At 36.0% G+C, this 22,432-nt stretch overlaps 1 protein-coding gene across 1 annotated transcript in view; it reads left to right on the top strand.

Annotated features, from left to right (window-relative positions):
* SEC23A (SEC23 homolog A, COPII coat complex component) overlaps window positions 1-22,432 on the top strand; it is a 59,280-nt gene that overhangs the window by 13,149 nt on the left and 23,699 nt on the right. The window contains exons 7-14 of the mRNA XM_045900741.3: window positions 855-999; window positions 3,139-3,297; window positions 4,395-4,510; window positions 7,605-7,728; window positions 10,686-10,766; window positions 12,330-12,419; window positions 13,604-13,710; window positions 19,815-19,968. Of these exons, the coding sequence (XP_045756697.1) occupies window positions 855-999; window positions 3,139-3,297; window positions 4,395-4,510; window positions 7,605-7,728; window positions 10,686-10,766; window positions 12,330-12,419; window positions 13,604-13,710; window positions 19,815-19,968 (976 nt within the window). The remainder of the gene's footprint in view (window positions 1-854; window positions 1,000-3,138; window positions 3,298-4,394; window positions 4,511-7,604; window positions 7,729-10,685; window positions 10,767-12,329; window positions 12,420-13,603; window positions 13,711-19,814; window positions 19,969-22,432) is intronic.

Genomic DNA, 22,432 nt, shown 5'->3' with positions numbered 1-22,432 from the left:
GGTAGTTTTTTTCCCCCCTAAACTTACTAATCAGAGGTAGTATTAACTAAAATTGAGTCTCATAATTATTTCAGTAGCCTTAAAACTTACTAGACTGGTAAATAAAAGATGCAATCCTGAAGTAATACTTGGTGTGAATGTTTCCCTTATAGCAGTTGTACTCAGACTGTGGTTCTGGACCAGTAGATAGCATCACCTAGGAACTTGTCTGAAATGCAAATTTTTGGGCCCTACCCCAGACCTACTGAAACAAAGCTCTGCAGCCAGCAATCTGTTAAAATAAGCCCTCCCACCAATTCTGATGTACACAAAAGTTAGAGAACCATTGGTCTGCTATGTATTCAAGTTACTTTTTCTCTCTTTCTTTCTTTCTTTTTTTTAAAAGATTTTACTTATTTATGAGAGAAAGAATGAGTAGGTAAACAGCAGGGAGGAGCAGAGGGAGCGGGAGAAGTAGGCTCCCAGCTCAGCCCAATGTGGGAATCCATCTCAGGACCCCAGGATCATGATCTGAGCTGCAGGTAGATGCTTAACCAACTGCGCCACCCAGGCGCCCCATACTTTTCTCTATTAGTAGACAATTTGTTTCTTAAGCTCTTACCCACAAACATCTTTTTTTTTTTTAAAGATTTTATTTATTTATCTGACAGAGACAGCGAGAGAGGGAACACAAGCAGGGGGAGTGGGAGAGGGAGAAGCAGGCTTCCCGCCAAGCAGGGAGCCTGATGCGGGGCTCAATCCCAGGATGCTGGGATCATGACCTGAACCAAAGGCAGACGCTTAACAACTGAGCCACCCAGGCGCCCCACCCACAAACATTTATAAATGACTTTTTATTTAATATTGTGTTGCAGATTCTTACAGCCAGTACAGAAAATAGACATGAATCTCACAGATCTTCTGGGAGAACTGCAGCGAGACCCTTGGCCTGTACCACAGGGAAAGAGACCTTTGCGTTCCTCTGGAGTGGCACTTTCCATAGCTGTGGGACTACTTGAGGTAGTGACAATAGCTTTGTTTTAGAATGTAAATGTGTATGCGTGTGTGTGTATCAGTGATATGTACAAGATAATGTTGAGTGAAAAAATCAGGTCATTAGGACAGCAAGTATATAATTATATTTAAAGTTTGACTTGCAGTATATCCTTTTGTGTACAGAGAGGCCCCTGGAAGGGCGTTCATCCAAGTATTAGCAGTGCTAGGATAAGGGGAATTTTGCTTTTAAGTAGAATTGGAAAATTTTACACTACACATATCTTAAGCTTTATAATTAGAAAAGAGAGTTTTAAAAAATGCATTTTAAAAATGTGAAATGCTGTCAAATTTACAGAAAAGTTGTAAAGAACTTTATTCCTTTATTTATTTATTATTTATTTGACACAGAGAGAGAGACAGGGAGAGAGGGAACACAAGCAGAGGCAATGGGAGAGGGAGAAGCAGGCTTTCCGCAGAGCAGGGAGCCCGATGTGGAGCTCCATCCCAGTACCCTGGGATCATGACCAGAGCCGAAGGCAGACGCTTAACGACCAAGCCACCCAGGCGCCCCAAGAACTTTTTTCCTCTTGAACTATTTAAGTTGCTGGTACATTCCCAACCCCTTGAATACTTGATTTGCATTTCCTATAAATCAGGATATTTGCTTACATAACCACAATACAATTATTAAAATCAGAGTATTAACACGGATACATTACTAACCACCTAATTTTCAGACCTCATTCAAGTTTTGCTGGTTATTTCAATAATTTCTTTTACTAAAAAGATTTAGTTCAGAGATTTATATTTAGTGGTATGTCTGTTTAGTCTCCTTCAGTCAGGAATAGTTCCTCAGCTTTTCTTTTACTTTCATGACCTTGATGCTTTGGAAGATTCAGGCCAGTTATCTCATAGACACTTTCAAACTAGGTTTGTTTTGATGTATCCTTACACTTAGATTCAGTTCTTGCATCATTGGCAGGAATATCACAAATAATGCTATTCTCATTACACCCTATCGGGTGGCCCATGATTTTCATTTGCCTCATGCAAGGTGATATAATCACCATGATCACTTACTAAGATTGTGTCTGCAGGTTTCTCCACTGTACAATTACTCTTATTTCCCCTCCTTTTGTAATTAATAAACATTAGATGGTGAGGATCTTTGAATCCATGCAAATATCCTGTTCCTCATCAAACTTTCAATTTATTTATTTATTAATATCATTATGGAGTTTACATCTCCTCTATGTGTATAGTTATTCTACTTTGTTCCATAATTAGTAAAATTTATGTAGTCGTATTAGAAATGCTTTTATGTGCAATTTCCATAGTTATTGGACAAAAATTCAGAGCACATTTTTCATATTATGTTATAGCTTCAGAAAAGAAATAAATGACATAACTTTTGTAATCCACTGTGTTTGGATTCCTCAAAATTTCTGGTTTACTGATAGCACTCTTATTTATTTATTTATCTAAAAAATAATACCATTTTTTTCTCATATCGCTGATACGTTGGGAAAAAGGAGAGGTAGATTAGAGTACTCAGTCCATCATCTTGAACTAGAAACATATGCTTGTGTTTTAGACATAAAAATAAAAGATAAAACAACGATAACAAAAAGACAGAAGATGCGCTCTATTCACTCTTTTCTACTTCTCCCAGTCTAGGATTAGCTAAGCAGGAGAAGCGTCCTTGTTTATAGGGGTCAGGTTTATAGATTATTTTAAAGTTAGGAAAGTACTCTTATTTAGTATAGGATTTCAAAAGAGATTTATTCAAACAAATACCTTGTTTTTAAATTTCATTTTAAACATTTGGTTATTTCTTGGAAAATGTATGTTTTCCTGTTTCTAGAAAGAATATATCAAAATTTACTTTTAGAAATGTGTATCCTTGGGTGTGCCTGGGTGGCTCAGTCATTAAGCGTCTGCCTTCGGCTCAGGTCATGATCCCAGGGTCCTGGGATCGAGCCCTGCATCGGGCTCCCTGCTCGGCGGGAAGCCTGCTTCTCTCTCTCCCACTCCCCCTGCTTGTGTTCCTTCTCTCGCTTCGTCTCTCTCCGTCAAATAAATAAATAAAATCTTTAAAAAAAAAGAAATGTGTATCTTGTATTTTCCTTTAAACTCTTTTGACAAGTTACTTTTTTCTGACAGTGTACTTTTCCCAACACTGGTGCTCGTATCATGATGTTCATTGGCGGTCCAGCCACTCAGGGGCCTGGAATGGTGGTTGGAGATGAATTGAAGACACCTATAAGATCATGGCATGACATTGAAAAAGACAATGCCAAATATGTTAAAAAGGGAACTAAGGTAATTTTGGTTTTTAAGCCTTTTTGCTTTAGTAGACAAATTCATTTGATGGAAGAGGAAGAATACAAATATTTGATGATAAGAAATCCGATATTGCAAAGTCTGATATTGTAACTACTATTCAGAATTGGAGAAATAGTTTTTTTTTTTTTCTTGGTAATTTTTCTGGTTTTAAATATTTAAAGGCTTAATAGCACCAATAGGTATCTCTTTAAAGATTATTCCAGAGAGAAGTTCTGTGTGCTTTTTAAATATTCATTTAAAAGAATATCTTTCCTGCTTTGGAAAAATTTCTTGCATTTTCCAATTTTTTGTTTCCAAGAGGCTGTCTTGTAGATACATATATTTTTCATAGCATGGGTAGTCCATCATTTTCTTGTGAGTTGTTTTCTGTTCATGTTATTTCAATTTTATTTGGGTTCGTGGCAGTACATTTTCACTTTTGACTCTTGACTCCCTTGAATTGGTTCCGCTGTTAATGTCCCTTTAAAAAAAAAAAAATTCTCTGGAGTTCACAATTTTAGTTTAGTTGTGCTGTATTATCTCTTATTTTTTTTTGGTAGTCATTATATATATTTAAAAATGTAATTAATAACATAATTTTTGTCACTATTACTGGATGCTTTTTTCCTGCTACCTAATTTCCCTTTTGAGTTTGGAATTTTTCTTAGAGCTTCAAAAAGTATTTTTTTATTTGTTTATCTAATAGCTTTTATTACTATTTTTCTATATTTGATGTTTTTGTTACCTGGATGTGGATTTACTCAGGAAAAACAGTTCTGTGTTGTCCTACTATGTTCATGTATGAAGAGCAAGATGTTTGATAGGCCTTTTCTCCAAGGTTAGCTTCATTTAGGAGTATATTTAGAAAGAATGCTTTCAAAATATGCAAGTGTCAGGCTTATAGAAGTTACTGTAAAATGAGAAATTTTTTATTATAGAAAATTAAATTAGAACATAATCACATTTAAATTATTATGATTATTCTTTTAGTATTTTTTAGGTTATTTTGATCTCTTTATGGGAAAAATGATTTATAGGATGGTTACGTTTGCACATTACTTTGATTTGATTTGATTTAAAAAAATCTTTTATAGCATTTTGAAGCATTGGCTAATCGAGCTGCTACGACTGGCCATGTTATTGATATCTATGCCTGTGCATTAGATCAGACAGGTCTCCTGGAGATGAAATGTTGTCCCAACCTTACTGGGTATGTATTTATAGTTTTTACAGTTTTTGCAATTATAGACTTATAATTATAGTTTACAAATATAAACCAATAATGGCAGTTTAAGAAAAACAGTTGTCGTCCTACCGCTCCAGGACAACTGTTAACAGTTTTTGATACTCCTTTCAGTTTAAATTTTTTCTAAAATTTAGTTATAAAGGCACAAGTTCTGTTTGAAAAGCTTGTCTTGATATCGTGCATTCATTGTTTTATTATTGTAGTAGCTTTTTGAGATATAATTTGCACATGATAAAATTTCCCATTTAAAGCTTACAGTTCAATGTTTTGTTTTTGGTATATTCACAGGTCAAGTGACCATCACCAGATTTCGTTTTAGAACATTAACATTACCCCAGAAAGTAACTCTGTACCCATTAGCAGTCATTCCCCTTTCCTGCTTCCTTCTTCTCCCTCTCCCCCTCTCTCAGCCTAGACCACTAATCTACTGTCTATAGATTTGCCTGTTCTTGATCTTACGGGGAAACCATTTCATTTTTCACCATTAAGTGTGATGTTAGCTGTGGGTTTTTGTAGATGCCTTTATCAGGTTGAAGAATTTTCTGTCCTTAGTTGAGATTTTTTTCATCATAGGGTGTTGGATTTGTAGCTGGAGTGGGGTGAGTGAGAAGGATAGATTGTGAGGGTCTTTTGACTATTGTAAGGGCTTTGGATTTTTCTTTGAGTGAGATGGGAAGTCGTTGGAGAGTTTTCAGTGGAGGAGTGATATGGTCTGATGTAATGTTTTAAAGGGACCATCTGACATCAGTTGTCTACATAGAGTCTATAGGGATACAGGAATACCAAGTGGTGGCTGAGAAGTGGTTGGGTTTTGGGTGTATTTAGAAGGTAGAAGATTTGCTGATAGATTGGATCTGGGATTTGGGAAAACCAAAGGAAGTCTACTGGAAGGATTGCCCTTTATTGAAATGAGTAAGCCTGTGGAAAGAAGAGTATTTGGGGAGAAGACTAGGAGTTCAGTTCTGAACATGTTTGGTTTAAGATGCCATTTGACATCCATGAGGAGGTGTTGAGTAGGCAGTTGGATATTACAACACAGAGTGCAGGAGATAGGTTTGGGCTGGGGATAAAAATGTGGGAGCTGTCAGAATATTGGTGTGTTTTTTTTTTTTTAAATAGCAGTAAAAATGGATGAGATTGTAAGATTTTGCAATTTAACACTGCAAAGGTCATCAGTGAATGTTGACTTAAAGTGACCTAGAAGAAGAATAGGAAGGGGGGATTGGAAACAGCTGGTATAGATTACAACTTTTCAAACTTTCACATATGCAGATCAGCTGGGTATCTTGTTATAAAATACAGGTTCTGGATTTACTGTGCATAGGATGGGACTTGGAATTCTGCTTTTCAGAAAAGATCCTTGGTGATGCTAATGTTGCTGGGCCAAGGGCCACACTGAGTAGTAAGGGTTTGGACAACTCTTTCATAGAGGTTTGCTATAAAAGGGAACAAACAGATAAGTGGGGTGGTGTAAGTTGTCTTTAATGTAGTATGCATTACCAGGTTTAGTGATCACATAGATCATCATAGATGACATGTTTGTAAAAGTAGAAAGTCTGAAAGAATTTATATGTTACTGTTGGAATTAATATGTTAAGTTGTCAAGACTTCTAGATCAAGGTTAGTGTACAAAATTCAACTATATTTTTGTATACTGGTGACAAACAGAAAATAACATTTACAAAAATATAGGGGCGCCTGTGTGGCTCAGTCAGTTTAAAGTGTCTGCCTTCGGCTTGGGTCATGATCCCAGGGTCCTGAGATCCGAGCCTCATGTCAGGCTCCCTGCTCAGAGGGGAGTCTGTTTCTCCCTCTCCATCTGCCTCTCCCCTAGCTTGCCTCTCTCTCTCAACTAAATAAATAAAATCTTTAAAAAAAAGATATATAATAGCATCAGAGATAACATAAATCAAGAGTTTCACAGTATCAAAAATAAAATTACCATTAATTTTGCCATATCGGGTTTATTCTTTTGCCTATTTTAATTTTTGATTGTATTTTGTTTAAAAGCTACCTAAAATATTTTAAAAATATGAGCAAATATATGTAAATATTTGCATGCATGTGAGTGTATGGGTGTATGTATCTCCTTTTTGTATGAGCAGCAGAAAATTCTACATAACTTTACCAACTTTGCATTTTCACTTATACCCTACAAAGTGGTCTGTAGCAGTATATTACCTCATTGGGTGGATGTGCCATATTTTATTGAACTAGTCTCTAATAGATGATCATCTGGATTATTATCTGGATTGTTTCCAATCTTTTATTACTAGAAGTAGTGAATACCCTTGTGCATATATTCTGCTTTTTGTTTTTGTTTTCCAGAATATCTTTGGGATGGATTCCCAATAGTGGGTTGGCTAGATTAAAGAGAAAACACATAGGTAATTGTGTTAGATATTGTTAAATTCCCCTGCATTCAGGTTGCATCATTTTGCACTCCCATCTGTTTCCACAGCCTCATCAACAGAATATGTTGTCAAACTGTGAGTTTTGCTGATCTATTAGAATAAAATGGCATCTCAGAATTGTTCTTATTTGACCATTAATGTTTTTTTAAACTTAAAAAAAAATTAAAATAGGTATATGCTTACTGAAAAAAATCAAGCAGTACATAAGTGCTTAAAGTGAAAATGGCCCTTCAGTCTCCTTTTCTCATTCACTGGGTGTGATCCTGTTAAGTTTGATGTGATATACGCAGAGACAGTATATGCAAATATATACATACACAGATACATATTTGTTTTTAAGATTACCATTTTGTACCTTTTGAATTTTGTAATGTGTGGCTGTATTATCTATTTATAAAATAACGTTAGTAAATTACCAAGGACAAATGTAAATGTTAGGGGCACTCAGATACCCTCAGGATTGAGATAATTTGTGGGGTGAAGATAGTCTCATATATTTGAGTTTTTAAAGTTAATAGTAATATAGCACATTTTGAAAAGTATCTTTAAAATTTGTTGGTAGTATTGAAAGGTAATTTACTTTTCTGGTTTTAACACATGGACCCAGTACTTGTGTCACATACATTATTTTTCTTTCCATGCAGAGGATACATGGTAATGGGTGACTCTTTCAACACTTCCTTATTCAAGCAGACTTTTCAAAGAGTCTTTACCAAAGATATGCATGGACAGTTTAAAATGGGCTTTGGTGGTACATTAGAAATAAAGGTAAGAGCCAAAATTTGACATGTATGGTATGTTATCAAGAGAAATTTATATGCTTGACCGTGATTTTAAAATATTATAAATCAATTAATCAGGGGCACCTGGGTGGCTCAGTCGTTAAGCGTCTGCCTTCGGCTCAGGTCATGATCCCAGGGTTCTGGGATCGAGTCCCACATCGGGCTCCCTGCTCAGCGGGAAGCCTGCTTCTCCCTCTCCAGCTCCCCCTTCTTGTGTTCCCTCTCTCGCTCTGTCTCTCTCTCTGTGTCAAATAAATAAATAAAATCTTTAAAAAAAAATCATTAATTAAATTCAATATAAGCTTTAAAAGTAGTGGTTGTTTTATATCGAAAACCAGAATTAGAGATTTTACCAGAAAAATGTGTCATCATTAAATGTACATGAAATATTACTTGAGCATTTCCAAATAATTGTTAGAAAAGAAGATACTATATAGGTAAAATATCATTTAACTCTTTTTAAGTGTGCTTTATCTTTTTAGTGTTGTGTTTGCTATTGTTAATGCTAGATTTTGTTAATTGTAGGAATTAGTTTCTAACTTAGGAGAAACCTGTTCTGTACCATTTGGATAATCAGTAATTGTTTTATGGTTGGTAGGTTGTCGATATTACTTCTTTTTTTTTTTTTAAGATTTTATTTATTTATTTGACAGAGAGAGAGATAGCGAGAGAGGGAACACAAGCAGGGGGAGTGGGAAAGGGAGAAGCAGGTTTCCCCCTGCGCAGGGAGCCCGATGTGGGGCTCGATCCCAGGGTCCTGAGATTGTGACCTGAGCCAAAGGCAGTCGCTTAACCAACTGAGCGACCCAGGTGCCCCTGATATTACTCACTTCTATCATTCACTTCAAATTTGGATTTTAAAAATCTAAAGGGTTGGGGGCACCTGGGTGGCAGTCGGTTGGGCATCCGACTCTTGGTTTCAGCTCAGGTGGTGGGATCGAGCCCTGCGTCGGGCTCAAGGCTCAGAGGGGAGTTGGCTTGAGATTCTCTCTCGCCATCTCCCTCTGTCTCTCCCCTCTCTGCTCTCTCTCTTTCTCTAAAATAAATAAATAAATCTTTAAACAAAACAAAAAACCCAAAGGCTTAGTGTTAGTTACAGGTGTATTACAAACACGTTGATTTTGAATTTCCATTAAATATTTCTTGTCAATCTTTTTATTTTATTGAATGCTTGCTCTACGTCCAGCATTAAGCAAGGAAATTAGAGATCTCAAGGGATATATAAGGCACAGGTTTTCTTAAGAAGAAACTTAGCCTTGGGGTACCTGGTTGGCTCAGTCCATAGAGCATGCAGCTCTTGATCTCTGGGTCATGAATTCAAGCCCCACATTGGGCATGAAGCCTACTTAAAAAAAAAAAAAGGAACTTAGTTTTGAAAGAAAGATAAAATTAACACTTGTGATAGAATGTAATAACATTATAAAAGTCATGTAAAGGTTTAGGGAAGAAACATGAATGTATGCAGGTTACAATTTATTCTTCATGATAAGTGGTTTTATAGTGACTTATAGTGGTTTTGAAAGATGGCAAAATTTAAGTTGGTTAAGGAGAACACATTTTAGTTAGGATCCCATGTGAGGAGAGGTAAAGAAGTGAGAATCAGCATGGTATATTTGGGGAAACTTCCAACTGAGAGTGAATGGTTTTTATTGCAGTGTAAGGGAAATAGTTTTAATAATGTGGTTGGTTGTAGTTTGGAGATGCATGTCTAGGCAGAAGAAGCCATTGTAAATTAATGAAGAACAGTGTTTCGGGTAATATTTGTCTGACAGTGGTATTCAGTTTGTCATGAAAAAGAATCTCAAGAAAAGTGAATTAGGCTTTCTAATTTTTTTTTTAAAGATTTTATATTTATTTATTTATTTGATAGAAAGAGCGAACACAAGCAGAGGGGAGTGGCAGAGGGAGAGGGAGAAGCAGGCTTCCTGCTGACAGGGAGCCCAATGTGGGACTGGATCCCAGAACCCTGGGATCATGACCTGAGCCAAAGGCAGACGCTCAACACACTGAGCCACCCAGGCGCCCCCTAATTTTTTTGATAGAAAGTAATAATAGCTTAAATTTTGGTGTCAGTAGAGATTGGAAAGAAACCAATCTTGGTGACAGATTTTCTAAGGGAGGAAAAACAGAAGATAGTGTTTAAGGCTTTGGATTAGGATGTATGAATTTTTTTTAAAATTTTAATCCAATTAACATATAGTGTATTATTAATTTCAGAGATCAGTTGCATGTAACACCTAGTGTTCATCACATCACGTGCCCTCCTTAATGCCCATTACCCAGTTACCCCATCCTCCCACACACCTCCCCTACAGCAACCCTCAATTTGTTTCCTATAGTTAAGAGTCTCTTATGGTTTGTCTCCCTCTCTGATTTCCCTTATTTTGTTTTTCCTTCCCATCTCCTATAATAGGATGTATGAATTTTTGGTATGGTTTTATTTTGCATTGAGGGTGAGATTTCCAAATGGAGACCTCCTATGGGCAGTTGGAAATAGAGTATTAAAGTTAGGTCAGGACTAGATTTTATTTTTTATTTTATTTTTTTAAAATTTTTTAAAGTTATAGTGAGCTATATATATATTTTTTTAAAGATTTTATTTATTTATTTATGAGAGACAGAGAGGCAGAGGGAGAAGCAGGCTGCCCGCTGAGCAGGGAGCCCAATGCGGGACTAGATCCCAGGACCCCGGGATCATGACCTGAGCCAAAGGAAGACGCTTAACCATCTGAGCCACCCAGGCACCCAGGACTACATTTTAAATTTGGGAGTTACCAACCTAGAAGTGCCCAGTGATTCATTATTTCTAACATTAGCATGTTTTCATTGACTTTTGAGTTTTAAATATGGAAAAAAAATGTCTATTCTTATATACTTACAGTTGAATGTGTTTGAACTTATCTTTGACTACACTGAAGTTTTCACTGTATTCTTATTTTGCAGACCTCAAGGGAAATAAAGATTTCAGGAGCTATTGGACCCTGTGTGTCTCTCAATTCCAAAGGACCTTGTGTATCTGAAAATGTAAGTCACCTTTACTCTAAAAAGAAAATATAGTTAATTCAAAGGGCAGACCAACAAGAGACCTGGAGTGGCAGCCTATAGCATTCCTTTCAAAATTGTCGTGTGGGCTAAGTTTTCAGTAGAACGTGGTTCGGTTTCCATTGGTATAATCTATTTGTGGTCACTCCTTTTGCATACCCCTTTTAACATCTACCCCTAAATTTCAACCTTTTGTACTGTCACCAATCTCTTATTTTTTATGCCTAAGTTATTCTTTGCCCCAGCGTGTCTAAAAAAACCCAAAAACTGTGATTTAGAAATTTGGAAACTTCTGAAAGTCAAATCTGAAATTTTTTTTGTTAGTAGGATTTCCAACAAAGCAACCAAATTAGCCAGATTTTAGTTTCAGTTCCTTTCTTTTTTGCTATCCCATCTAGTGGTCATATAATACACTTTAAAATGGTGGAATTATATAGCTGTAGAGAGGATGATGGGACAGATAACAAACTGAGTAATCCTCTCTAAAAATACAGAGTTTGGGGCACCTGGGTGGCTCAGTCGTTAAGCGTCTGCCTTCAGCTCAGGTCATGATCCCAGGGTTCTGGGATCAAGCCCCACATTGGGGTCCCGGCTCAGCAGGAAGCCTGCTGCTCCCTCTCCCACTCCCCCTGCTTGTGTTCCCTCTCTCACTGTGTCTCTGTGAAATAAATAATTAAAATCTTAAAAAAAATAAAATAAATAAAAATACAGAGTTTAAAAATTAATTTTAAGCAGTTTGCATGGTAAAAATTCATATCCAAGAAGTGTTTTTGGGAATCAGACTGCTTACATTATGGAATTCTGATCTAGAGAACCTATATTCATATGTGCATATATTATGTGTTAAATCAATATCTCTTTACACAGATCAAATAGTTGGTTAGAAGGATAGTGTTAGTCGTAATTATGTCATTAAATGTTGTAATTTTTTTAATCATTAAATGATTTATACTTTTAGGGGCGCCTGGGTGGCTCAGTCGTTAAGCATCTGCCTTCAGCTCAGATAATGATCCCAGGTCCTGGGATGGAGTCCCACATCGGGCTTCTTACTCATCAGGGAGCCTGCTTCTCCCTCTGCCTGCCACTCCCCCTGCTTGTGCTCTCTCTCTCTTTCTGTCAAATAAATAAATGAAAATCTTTAAAAATAAAAAAATAAATATGTATACTTTTAAAGTCTACAATATGAAGAACTTGTATCAATACTTAGCAAGAATTTGAATTATAATTCTATTGTGTAAGAATTGCTTAATTTTAATAACATTTATATGACTTTTAAAAATCTTAAGCTTTTAACGTTCATTAAGTTAGTTAGAAATGTGAAACAGTTTTTTTTTTACTGCAGTTTTTTCCTCCCCTTTTTACCTTAATATATATTATAGTAATAGATTGGGGGTGCCTGGCTGGCTCAGTCAGTGGAGCATGCTACTGTTGATCTTGGGGTTGTGAGTTCGAGCCCCACCTTGGGTATAGAGATTACTTGAAAGCAAAATCTTTTTAAAAATTGTGTTCTCTAGCTTTTACACATACTGTGTGTTGTTTTTACAGGAAATAGGAACAGGTGGTACTTGTCAATGGAAGATATGTGGACTCAGCCCCACTACAACCTTAGCTATATATTTTGAGGTTGTCAATCAGGTATGACTTTTTGTATTAGAAGTACTCAATTTAGGCCATATATATTTCATATTTTTTTCCAATAGTAATTATTACTTGAAGCTTAATCTGTTTTGGAATTTTTGTTTGTCATTTTCTGTTTTGCAAGACTAAACTCCTTGGTGAGAGGATAAACTATAATAGAAAGAGATGTTAGGGAAACCTGCAAATGCCTAACGTTGGGCAACCCAGCTTTTTGTCTCAGTTTTCTTTTTATTTTTTTTGTCTTAATATAAAATTGAAGCATAAATAAAATCTTAAATTCTGTACTAGCTATGCATTTTTGTAATTAGGCATCAAGCTCCTCCTAGTTGTGACAAGGTATATAACAATATATGAAACCCCTACAAGAAAGTTTAATATATCAAAATTCATAGAAAATGATTGGAAGGTAAAGATTCTAATATTTGAAAAGTTTTTTTTCTGGTATAGGAGGAAGTTATATTAAAGAATGATATAATGTACAAATTAGTGACTTATATACCAGTAGTTAATTAGGCATAAAATGAACCACAAAATATTAATGGTCAGCTTTCCTAAGACAGGTACAGGAATTTTTTTGTTTATCCTTCAAAATTTGTGGAAAAAATAGTGGCTCTTACTGACCAAATAAATAAATAAAGCAAGAACGCTTATTGTCAAAGGTCATGAAGAAAGTTTCTCGTATTGACCACTTGCTATTTCTTTCTGAGGATCATTATTATAAATTACTATTGGGCTCTTCTCATTAATAGTTTTCCATTAGTCATCTGTTCATCATGTGATTATCTTCCTAAAAGTTCTGTTTTCATCTCATATACTGAGGGGAGAAGGACTTGTTCAGTTTCTCTTTATCCAGCTACTATTTAGCGAAATTGCTTTACTTATGCCTTTGCAGTATCTGTTAATTTCTTTACACTTCTCTCTTCATTTTGTTCTTTCACATCCCTCTGATTATATATTACTTGAAATTGATATCCTAGCTGGACTCACTTCTCTTATGCTTCATCATTTTTCCTCTTTCCCAGATACAGTTCTCTTTTATGTGGCAAATCACAATTGTTTGGTATGCATTGGAAACAACCATCCTTCTAATCGATTTTAGAATGAATTTCATTAATGCTAGGGAAACTGTATGATAACACTGTAATAGATTTTGCTTAGATTTTACTCTTGTTTTTATATAGCATAATGCTCCAATTCCTCAAGGAGGGCGTGGTGCAATCCAGTTTGTGACTCAGTATCAGCATTCAAGTGGGCAGAGACGCATCCGAGTGACCACCATCGCTAGGAAGTAAGTTATATTTGTTAGAGATTTAATTTGCATATTAAAACTATTCTGGGTCATGTTTCCAAACTGGGTTTCTGTTTTGAGCAACATCTATAACTAGAAAGTGAACATTTATGACTAATAGCATTTTATTTCTTTCTAATCCAGCTTATTGGCTAAAATATTCATTGTTAGGAACTGTAAAGTAATTTAAAAAATGACTCCTAACACACATTCTTCAAAATATTCTTTTACTTACCATATTCCTCTGAAAGGAGGAGAAAAACTAATAAACATTATCCTATAATAGGCAATAATAATATGTATATACATATAACATAATAATAGCATTACTTTTCAATTGATGATAAAGTTCTTTTTTTTTTTTTTGAAAGATTTTATTTATTTATTTGATAGAGAGCACAAGCAGGGGAGGTGGGAGAGGGAGAAGCAGGCTTCCCGCTGAGCAGGGAGCCCTATGCGGGGCTTGATCCCAGGACCTTGGGATCATGACCTGAGCCGAAAGTAGATGCTTAACGGATTGAGCCACCCACGCGCTCCTGATGATAAAGTTCTTAGCTACTTTCATTATTATGTATTTTTTTCAGGTTTTTATTAGTCATTTAATTCATTTACCAAACCTTTATTCATTGTCTCATTTGTGGATTAGGTACTTTTAGGGCAGGCTATGGAATGCAAAGGACTTTAACATACTTGGTCTGCTATATGATGTGGAACAGACCAGTCCTCAAAAGTCTGTAGTGAAGGGACAGTTGTTTTTTTCCTTCCAATTTTTTGGAGACTAATACTTTTATTAAATACGATAAAAATGAATTACTAGAAACTTAAAAAATTCAAAATACACGTCCCTATTTTTATCATTAGATTTATTAGACAAAAAATTATTTTGTTAAATCGCTTAAAAATTTCTAAACATTTATTCTCAGTTTCTCTTCTTACCTCATGTGAACTGGCACTGGGTTTGCATACCACACTTTGCATAGCACTGGCTGAGACCACAAAAGGTGAAAGTCTCTTAACAGTTAATATTATAAGGTATCATTTTATGTAACAAAGTCATGTCCTACATTTCTTGAGGTAGTTTCAGTTTCCACAAGGGAGTAATAGGGCATACCAGATGCCCTTTCTTATTCGTATCTATATGACATATTTCCTGAATAAGGCAAAAGAAAGAGTTGATTAGTATAAACTTACCTGATTTAAGCATGGGCTAGAAAATGGACACAGAAGGCATCGGAGCTCTCATTTTATTGAACTGTATTTAAACTTCATTCCTGAAAACCATGAGGTTGTTTTGGTGAGTGATAGACATTAGCCTTATGCTTGAACTGAGTATTGGTTGGGTGGTCTATTGCTTAGAAAGGATTGTACATAGATTTACTGTCCTGCTCTATTACCTTGCTTTGACTTAAAATCCTGGACCAATGTCAAAGGAATACATTACTCATTTAAACTAAAAATGCCAACTGACTGAGCATTCACCTGGATTTGTTCATATTTCAGATCAGGAACTTGGACATTTTGATTCTTGGCAAACATGTCAGTTTATTTATGTCCCCTCAACACTCACACATTCACACGTGCGTGCGTGAGCACATGCATGTGCAACTTAAATTGGACATTCAAAACATTTACTTACAGAAACTACTGGACATACCAAGTTGAGGGATATTTTATAAAGCTACTGACTTAGACTTGTCAAAAATGTCTTGGAAGTCAAGCAAAGCATTAGTAACCAGTCCAGATTAAAGGAGACTGAAGAAATGTTATGACTAAAGCCAATATGTGATTCTTGGTTAAATCCTGTGTCAGGAGAAATTTTGCTATAGAGGACGCTATGGAGACAATTGGAGAAATTTGAATATGGTTTATATATAGGACAATGTTATATCAATGTTTAGTTTCATGAATTTGATAATTAAGGCTATATAAGAATATAAGATAATTTTCTTGTTCTTAAGAGATATACATTGAAGTTTTCAAGGGAGAGGGTCATAATATCTCTAACTTAATAAGTTTGGCAAAGGAAAAAGTACGTTTGTGTATGAAAGAAGTGAGAATGATAAAGCAAATGTGTTAAAATGCCAACAACTGATAAATCTAGATGATGGATATATAGGAGTTTATTCTAGTCATAGCTTTTTTTTTTTTTTTTTAAGATTCATTTGTTTATTTGAGAGAAAGAGACAGAATGAGCAGGAGGGGCAGAAGGAGAGGGAGACTCTCAAGCAGACTGCACTCAGTGTGGAGCTGGACACAGGGCTCCATCTCACAATCCTGAGATCATGACCTGAGCCGAAACCAAGAGTTAAGATGCTTAACCAACCTCCCAGGCACCCCTCCAGTCATAGCTTTTATGTTTAAAATAACATTTTTTGGGGGGGCGCCTGGGTGGCTCATTTGTTGGGTGTCTGCCTTCGGTTCAGGTCGTGATCCCGGGGTCCTGGGATCGAGCCCCACATCGGGCTCCCTGCTCCATGGGAAGGCTGCTTCTCCCTCTACCAGTCCCTCTGCTTGTGTTCCCTCTCTCGCTGTCTCTCTCTGTCAAATAAATAAATAAAATCTTCAAAAAAAATAAAAAATAACGTGGTTTTTTTTTTTTTTAATTTTTTTTTTTTTTTTTAAGATTTTATTTATTTATTTGAGAGAGAGAGAATGAGAGACAGAGAGCACGAGAGGGAAGAGGGTCAGAGGGAGAAGCAGACTCCCTGCCGAGCAGGGAGCCCGATGCGGGACTCGATCCCGGGACTCCAGGATCATGACCTGAGCCGAAGGCAGTCGCTTAACCAACTGAGCCACCCAGGCGCCCCTTAATTTTTTTTTCTTAAGATTTTATTTATTTGCGAGAGAGACAATGAGAGACAGAGAACATGAGAGGGAGGAGGGTCAGAGGGAGAAGCAGACTCTCTGCTGAGCAGGGAGCCCGATGTGGGACTCGATCCCGGGACTCCAGGATCATGACCTGAGCCGAAGGCAGTCGCTTAACCAACTGAGCCACCCAGGCGCCCCAACGTGTTTTTTTTTTTTAAAGATTTATTTATTTATTTGAGAAAGTGAGCATGTACATGAGCAGGGGGAGGGGAAGAGAGAAAGAATACTCAAGCAGACTTCCCACTTAGCTCAGAGCCCAACTCAGGGCTCGGTGCCAGGACCCTGAGATCATGACTTGAGCTGAAATCAAGAGCTGGCTGCTTAACTGATTGAGCCACCCAGGTTCCCCTGTTTAAAATATTCTTAAAATGAAAAGTTTTTAAAAGTTAGGTAATAATCCAGTTAAGAAATGGGCAGAAGAGGGGCGCCTGGGTGGCTCAGTTGGTTAAGCGACTGCCTTCGGCTCAGGTCATGATCCTGGAGTCCAGGGATCGAGTCCCACATCGGGCTCCCTGCTCAGCGGGGAGTCTGCTTCTCCCTCTGACCCTCCCCCTCTCATGCTCTCTGTCTCCCATTCTCTCTCTCAGATAAATAAAAAATCTTTAAAAAAAAAAAGAAATGGGCAGAAGACATGACATGAATAGATATTTCTTCTAAAGAAGACATACAGATGACTAACAGACACATGAAAAGATGCTCAGTATCACTCATCATCAGGGAAATATAAATCAAAACCACAATGAGATACCATCTTACACCTGCCAGAATGGTTAAAATTAACGACACAGGAAACAACAAATGTTGGCGAGGATGTTGAGAAAGGAGAACCTTCTTAAACTGTTGGTGGGAATGCAAACGGGTATAGCCACTCTGGAAAACAGTATAGAGGTTCCTCAAAAAGTTAAAAATAAGACTGCTGTATGACCCAGCAATTGCACTACTAGGTATTTACCCAAAGGATACAAAAGTACTGATTCAAAGGGGCACATTCATCCCAATGTTTATAGCAGCATTATCAACAATAGCCAAACTATTGAAAGAGCCCAAATGTCCATCGACTGATGAATGGATAAAGAAGAGGTGAAAAAAAAAAAAAATACATATATATATATAAATATTTCATTGTTTTAGATGGTTGAGTATCATCCAAAAGAATGAAATATTGCCATTTGCAATGATGTGGATAGAGCTAGAATGTATTATGCTAAATGAAATAAGTCAGAGAAAGACAAATACCATATGATTTCACTCATACGTGGAATTTAAGAAATGAAACAGATGAGCATGAAAAAAAGGCAAACCATAAAGCAGACTCTTTTTTTTTTAAGTAGGTTCCATGTCAAGGCTTGAACTCATGACCCTGAGATCAAGACCTGAGCTGAAATCAAGAGTCTGATGTTTAACTGACTGAGCCACCCAGGCACCCCTAAAACACATTTTTTTTTAAGATTTTATTTATTTATTTGAGAGAGAGAGAATGAGAGAGAGCAAGCACATGAGAGGGGGGAGTGTCAGAGGGAGAAGCAGACTCCCCGCCGAGCAGGGAGCCCGATGCGGGACTCGATCCAGGGACTCCAGGATCATGACCTGAGCCGAAGGCAGTCGCTTAACCAACTGAGCCACCCGGCGCCCCTTAAAACACATTCTTAACTATAAAGTACAATAGGGTTGCTGGAGGAGAGGTGGGCAGGGAATGGGCTAGATGGGTTTTGGGCATTAAGGAGGGCACTTGTTTTGTTTAGTACTGGGTGCTTTTGCTCTCTCTCTCTGCCAAATAAAGAAATAAATCTTTAAAGAAAACCCATATATTTCTTTAAAAAAATAAAATAAGTTTGATTTGAAACTAGTTGTAAGAATTACAGTGAGATGGGGATATTGGAAATGCAGAAGACAGATTGTACCATGTGAATAAACTTTAAAACTTGATTTTAAGGGCACAATTTTTAAGTTATAACTAAGTTTTAATTAGTAAATATGCATGTGTTTACTTGTCAGTGTAATTAAAATGTCACCTTTATGTTTCAGTTTGAAGCAAGTGAATACGATGGTCATCTAAGTTGGGAAGATATTGATTTTGATAATTTTATTTTGAGTTCTTTGAGTTTTTTAAATTAAAATTTAATACTTAAACTATTAGTATAACCACTCATTGTTTAAGTTACATTAAAAACAATTTCAAAATTACTAGTTCTTATTCTTTTACTCATTCTCATTCTTTTCTGCCTCTTGTCTATTTCACCAGACTGAGCTACTTAACGGTTGTTAGTCGTCTGGAAAATATTAAAAAATTATCTATTTGACAAAAATTAAAAATAGAGGAAGAAGGGAGAAGAATTTTTCAAAATGTTACTGCCTAAATTTTCTTGGGATTACTTCTTACATCTTTGAGTCATGCAAAAGTGGTGTAGCTTTTCAAAAGTCCTTAAGTATTGCCAGACTTGCTTAAAGTGAGGTACTTTAGAATTAGGATCAGCTGAAGTATTACAAAACTTTGTGAAACATTAAACTAACAAACAAATAAAAACTCTCGCTGTGTCTACCCAGGATCAGTTTGACTTGATTGGATTTATAGAACATTTGAATTTAATAAATGACTGCTGTTTTATACATAATAGCAAATTAGTCCCTTAAACTAAAATTTTCATTTACTAACTTTTGATTAGTTGTAGTCAGTATATTAACATAGAGAGAAAAGAATACAAAGAGACTTTAATTATATAATTTTTATCATTAATAATTGAATTAAAGACCAAATGAGAAAACATTTTTTGGTAATTTTGTTCATTTTCCAGGTTGGTAAATGAGAATTATTTAGGCTGGGGGGAAAACTTTTATTTTTGTTCTATTTTCATGTTTCTGCCTTTAGAAGATTGAAGAAATAAAATTTGAAAGTCTGATACAGAGACTTGTGTATCTGTGTGCACATGCATACATACACATATACCTGTGCTATTTTTTTACTTGTAAAAATCTTAATGTTTTAAGGAGTATGTTTGGAGATCTGTCTTTACAGTTATTTTAGAGGACTTTATTAGCTTTGGATATATTTTTCTGAAATGCTATACTGAAACTGCTATTAGTGATTTTAAAAATGCTGGTTTTCTAGGTAATGTTGGAATTTTCAAATATTGATGTAATTTTCTGCATCACTTTAATTTAAATCTGTGTGGTGGCCAACTGTGATATTGTGACTTGAGTAATTCAGCAGCATCTCTATGCTTTCTTCTTGCCTTTAGCTGGGCAGATGCTCAAACTCAAATCCAAAACATTGCTGCGTCTTTTGACCAGGAGGCAGCTGCCATTCTTATGGCCCGGCTGGCAATCTATAGAGCAGAAACAGAGGAAGGACCAGATGTGCTTAGATGGCTAGACAGACAGCTCATTCGATTGGTAAGAAGTAAACATTGCACTTTTCTCAATCTATATGCTTTTGTTTGTTGTAAGTATTTGTTGCTTTTGTTAAGTATCTCTTTCAACATACTTGAGAATTTAACTGAAAGACTGTATGAGAGATTCCTATTCAAGTTGCTGAGAAAGGCATAGTAATGAATAGTAAGTACATTATCTCTTCCAGTAAACTAAAATACCTTTTCTCCTTAAAAGAAAGAGTTACACCTAAGTAACCTATTCTTTTTTTTTTTTTTCTTTTCTTTTTTGGGGGCTGGTATCACATTGTTCCAAATTTAATCCTAAATTGTAAATTTTTTTAGTTTGTTTTTTTTTTTTGCATATTTTTTCTTCATTGCCATGGTTTTAGTATTTAAGGGGAGTTAATTGTGATATAAAAATTATATACATTAACATATAAAAATATAGGTAAGTCTTGATTATCTGGATCTATTAGCAAAATGTATGTTAGTAAAATTATTGATAATGCTGATATACTTGGGTTTATAATATAGCAGGAACCCAGTACTTATATTTTGACCCACAATGCTTAGTTAAGTTCTATTCTTTTTTTTTTTTTTAGATTTATTTATTTATTTGAGAAAGAGGGGAGAGAGAGAGCACGAGCACACAGAGGCAGAGGGAGAGGGAGAAACAGACTATCCACTGAGCAGGGAGCCTGATGCGGGGCTTGATCCCAGGACTCTGGGATCATGACCTGAGCGGAAGGCAGACATTTAACTGACTGAGCCACCCAGACACCCCTCAAAATGAAGTGCCCCAATTAAATTTTATTCTTAATGCTACATTTTTACTCAGCAAACTCTGGCTTATTATTTTAGTCAAACACCCTGTTGAGAACTCTCTCTGCTAAGCTATTAGATTTCTGTTTGTAACAGATTTTGCACTTTGTTTAGATTTTCATGTAGTTTTTAAAACATTCTTGAGTGAACTTTTTTTAGTATCATCCAGGACTTGTTTTTTTTTTTTTTTCACTTTACCTTCAAAGGTGTTTTTATACTAACCTCTCTGTGGTGAAAGCAGTGTTATAACATCAGCATGTCTTTTTCAAGTGGAGGCATAAAACCTCTCATAGAGTCAGCCACTGATTGAACACCATCAGTACAAATGCCAACCCAGTTCCTCCAAGATGAACCATTGTTTCTAGATAGGACGAAAAACTATTAAATATATTTTGACCTTTGCTAGTTTGGGACAGCAGAAACATTTTCTTGAATCGCACTACCATTTAGCAGTTTGACATGACATTAGTGCAATCTGTTGGCTCATCAACCTGAATAGAGAAGCTGTTATTTTTCAGCTGATTGCATAAACCTCTTTAGCATCATGTGACATGTTATCAATGCATTCACTTATTATATTGTTTTAAAATGGAACCTTTTCAGTTTCTCAGACTGCATCTTTTTTAAGATTTATTTATTTTAAAGAGTGTGTGCGTGAGTGGGGGGAGGGACAGAGTGAGAGAGAGTCTTAAGCAGACTCCCCACTGAGCATGGAACCCCACATGGGGCTCGATCTCATGAGCCATGAGATCATGACTTGAGCCAAAACCAAGAGTCAGAAGCTTAACCAACTGAGTCACCCAGACGCCGCTCAGACTGCATCTTATCCTAGCATTTTACTTACTATAATTTTATATATTGGTATTATTAGGTTCTATTACTAGTTCTGTGACTTTTCCTTTTCTGGGTGAGAAGTTAGTAATCTGAAATAGCTTGCTTCCTGAGCCTTTTCAACGAATGTGACTTTGTTTTAATAAACACTTTGTTGTTTTGAGAAGAAGGTGTTTAAAGTAATCAGCACCTTTATTTGCCAAATGGCTGTGGTTTGTAGTAAAGTGCTTTTGCTGTTTTGCTAGAACTATTACTGCATATTACTGCATTACTGTCACATGTGACACAAAACTAAATAGTACAACTTGGGTTATCAGCCCGCATAAAAGCCATTGATAAGTAGGTTTCATTTGTAAAGATTGATCTTTTCTGTGTCCCTTATTGCCTAAGTGTAGTGAAATGACTCAGAAGATTGTAATTCTTCAGAATTTTCTGTGGACTTCTGTTTGAATCTCTCTCTCTCTCTCACACCTGAACTTCAAATTTGCCATATTGTTTGACATGCTTGTAAAAAACAAACTATTAATATATAAAACAGAATGGCCTTGTAAAGAACTAAATGAGACAGTTACAAAAAGTACAAAATTATAAAACCTACAATATAATTTACTTCTACACATTCTGCAATTTTATAGCATTACAATAGCAGCACAAGGCTTCTGGGGATAGAGAATAGATGAGTCATGGCATGATGAAAATTTTACTCTTATCTTCTGCCACACCAATATAGCTTGTCTATTCTTATAAGTCAGTCGGCAAATGTGTGTAAGAGGAAGTTGGTGGAGGTAATTTGAGGGAGAGGTTGACATTACCAGACTAGTGCCCTGCTTTCT

This window comes from Mirounga angustirostris, unplaced genomic scaffold, assembly GCF_029215605.1.
Source record: "Mirounga angustirostris isolate CCGP_5_RB_7025 unplaced genomic scaffold, mMirAng1.0.hap1 SCAF_9, whole genome shotgun sequence".
Taxonomy (NCBI): domain Eukaryota; kingdom Metazoa; phylum Chordata; class Mammalia; order Carnivora; family Phocidae; genus Mirounga; species Mirounga angustirostris.
The sequence above is the reverse complement of the archived record's forward strand: the minus strand, read 5'-3'. Positions and strand labels throughout refer to the sequence as shown.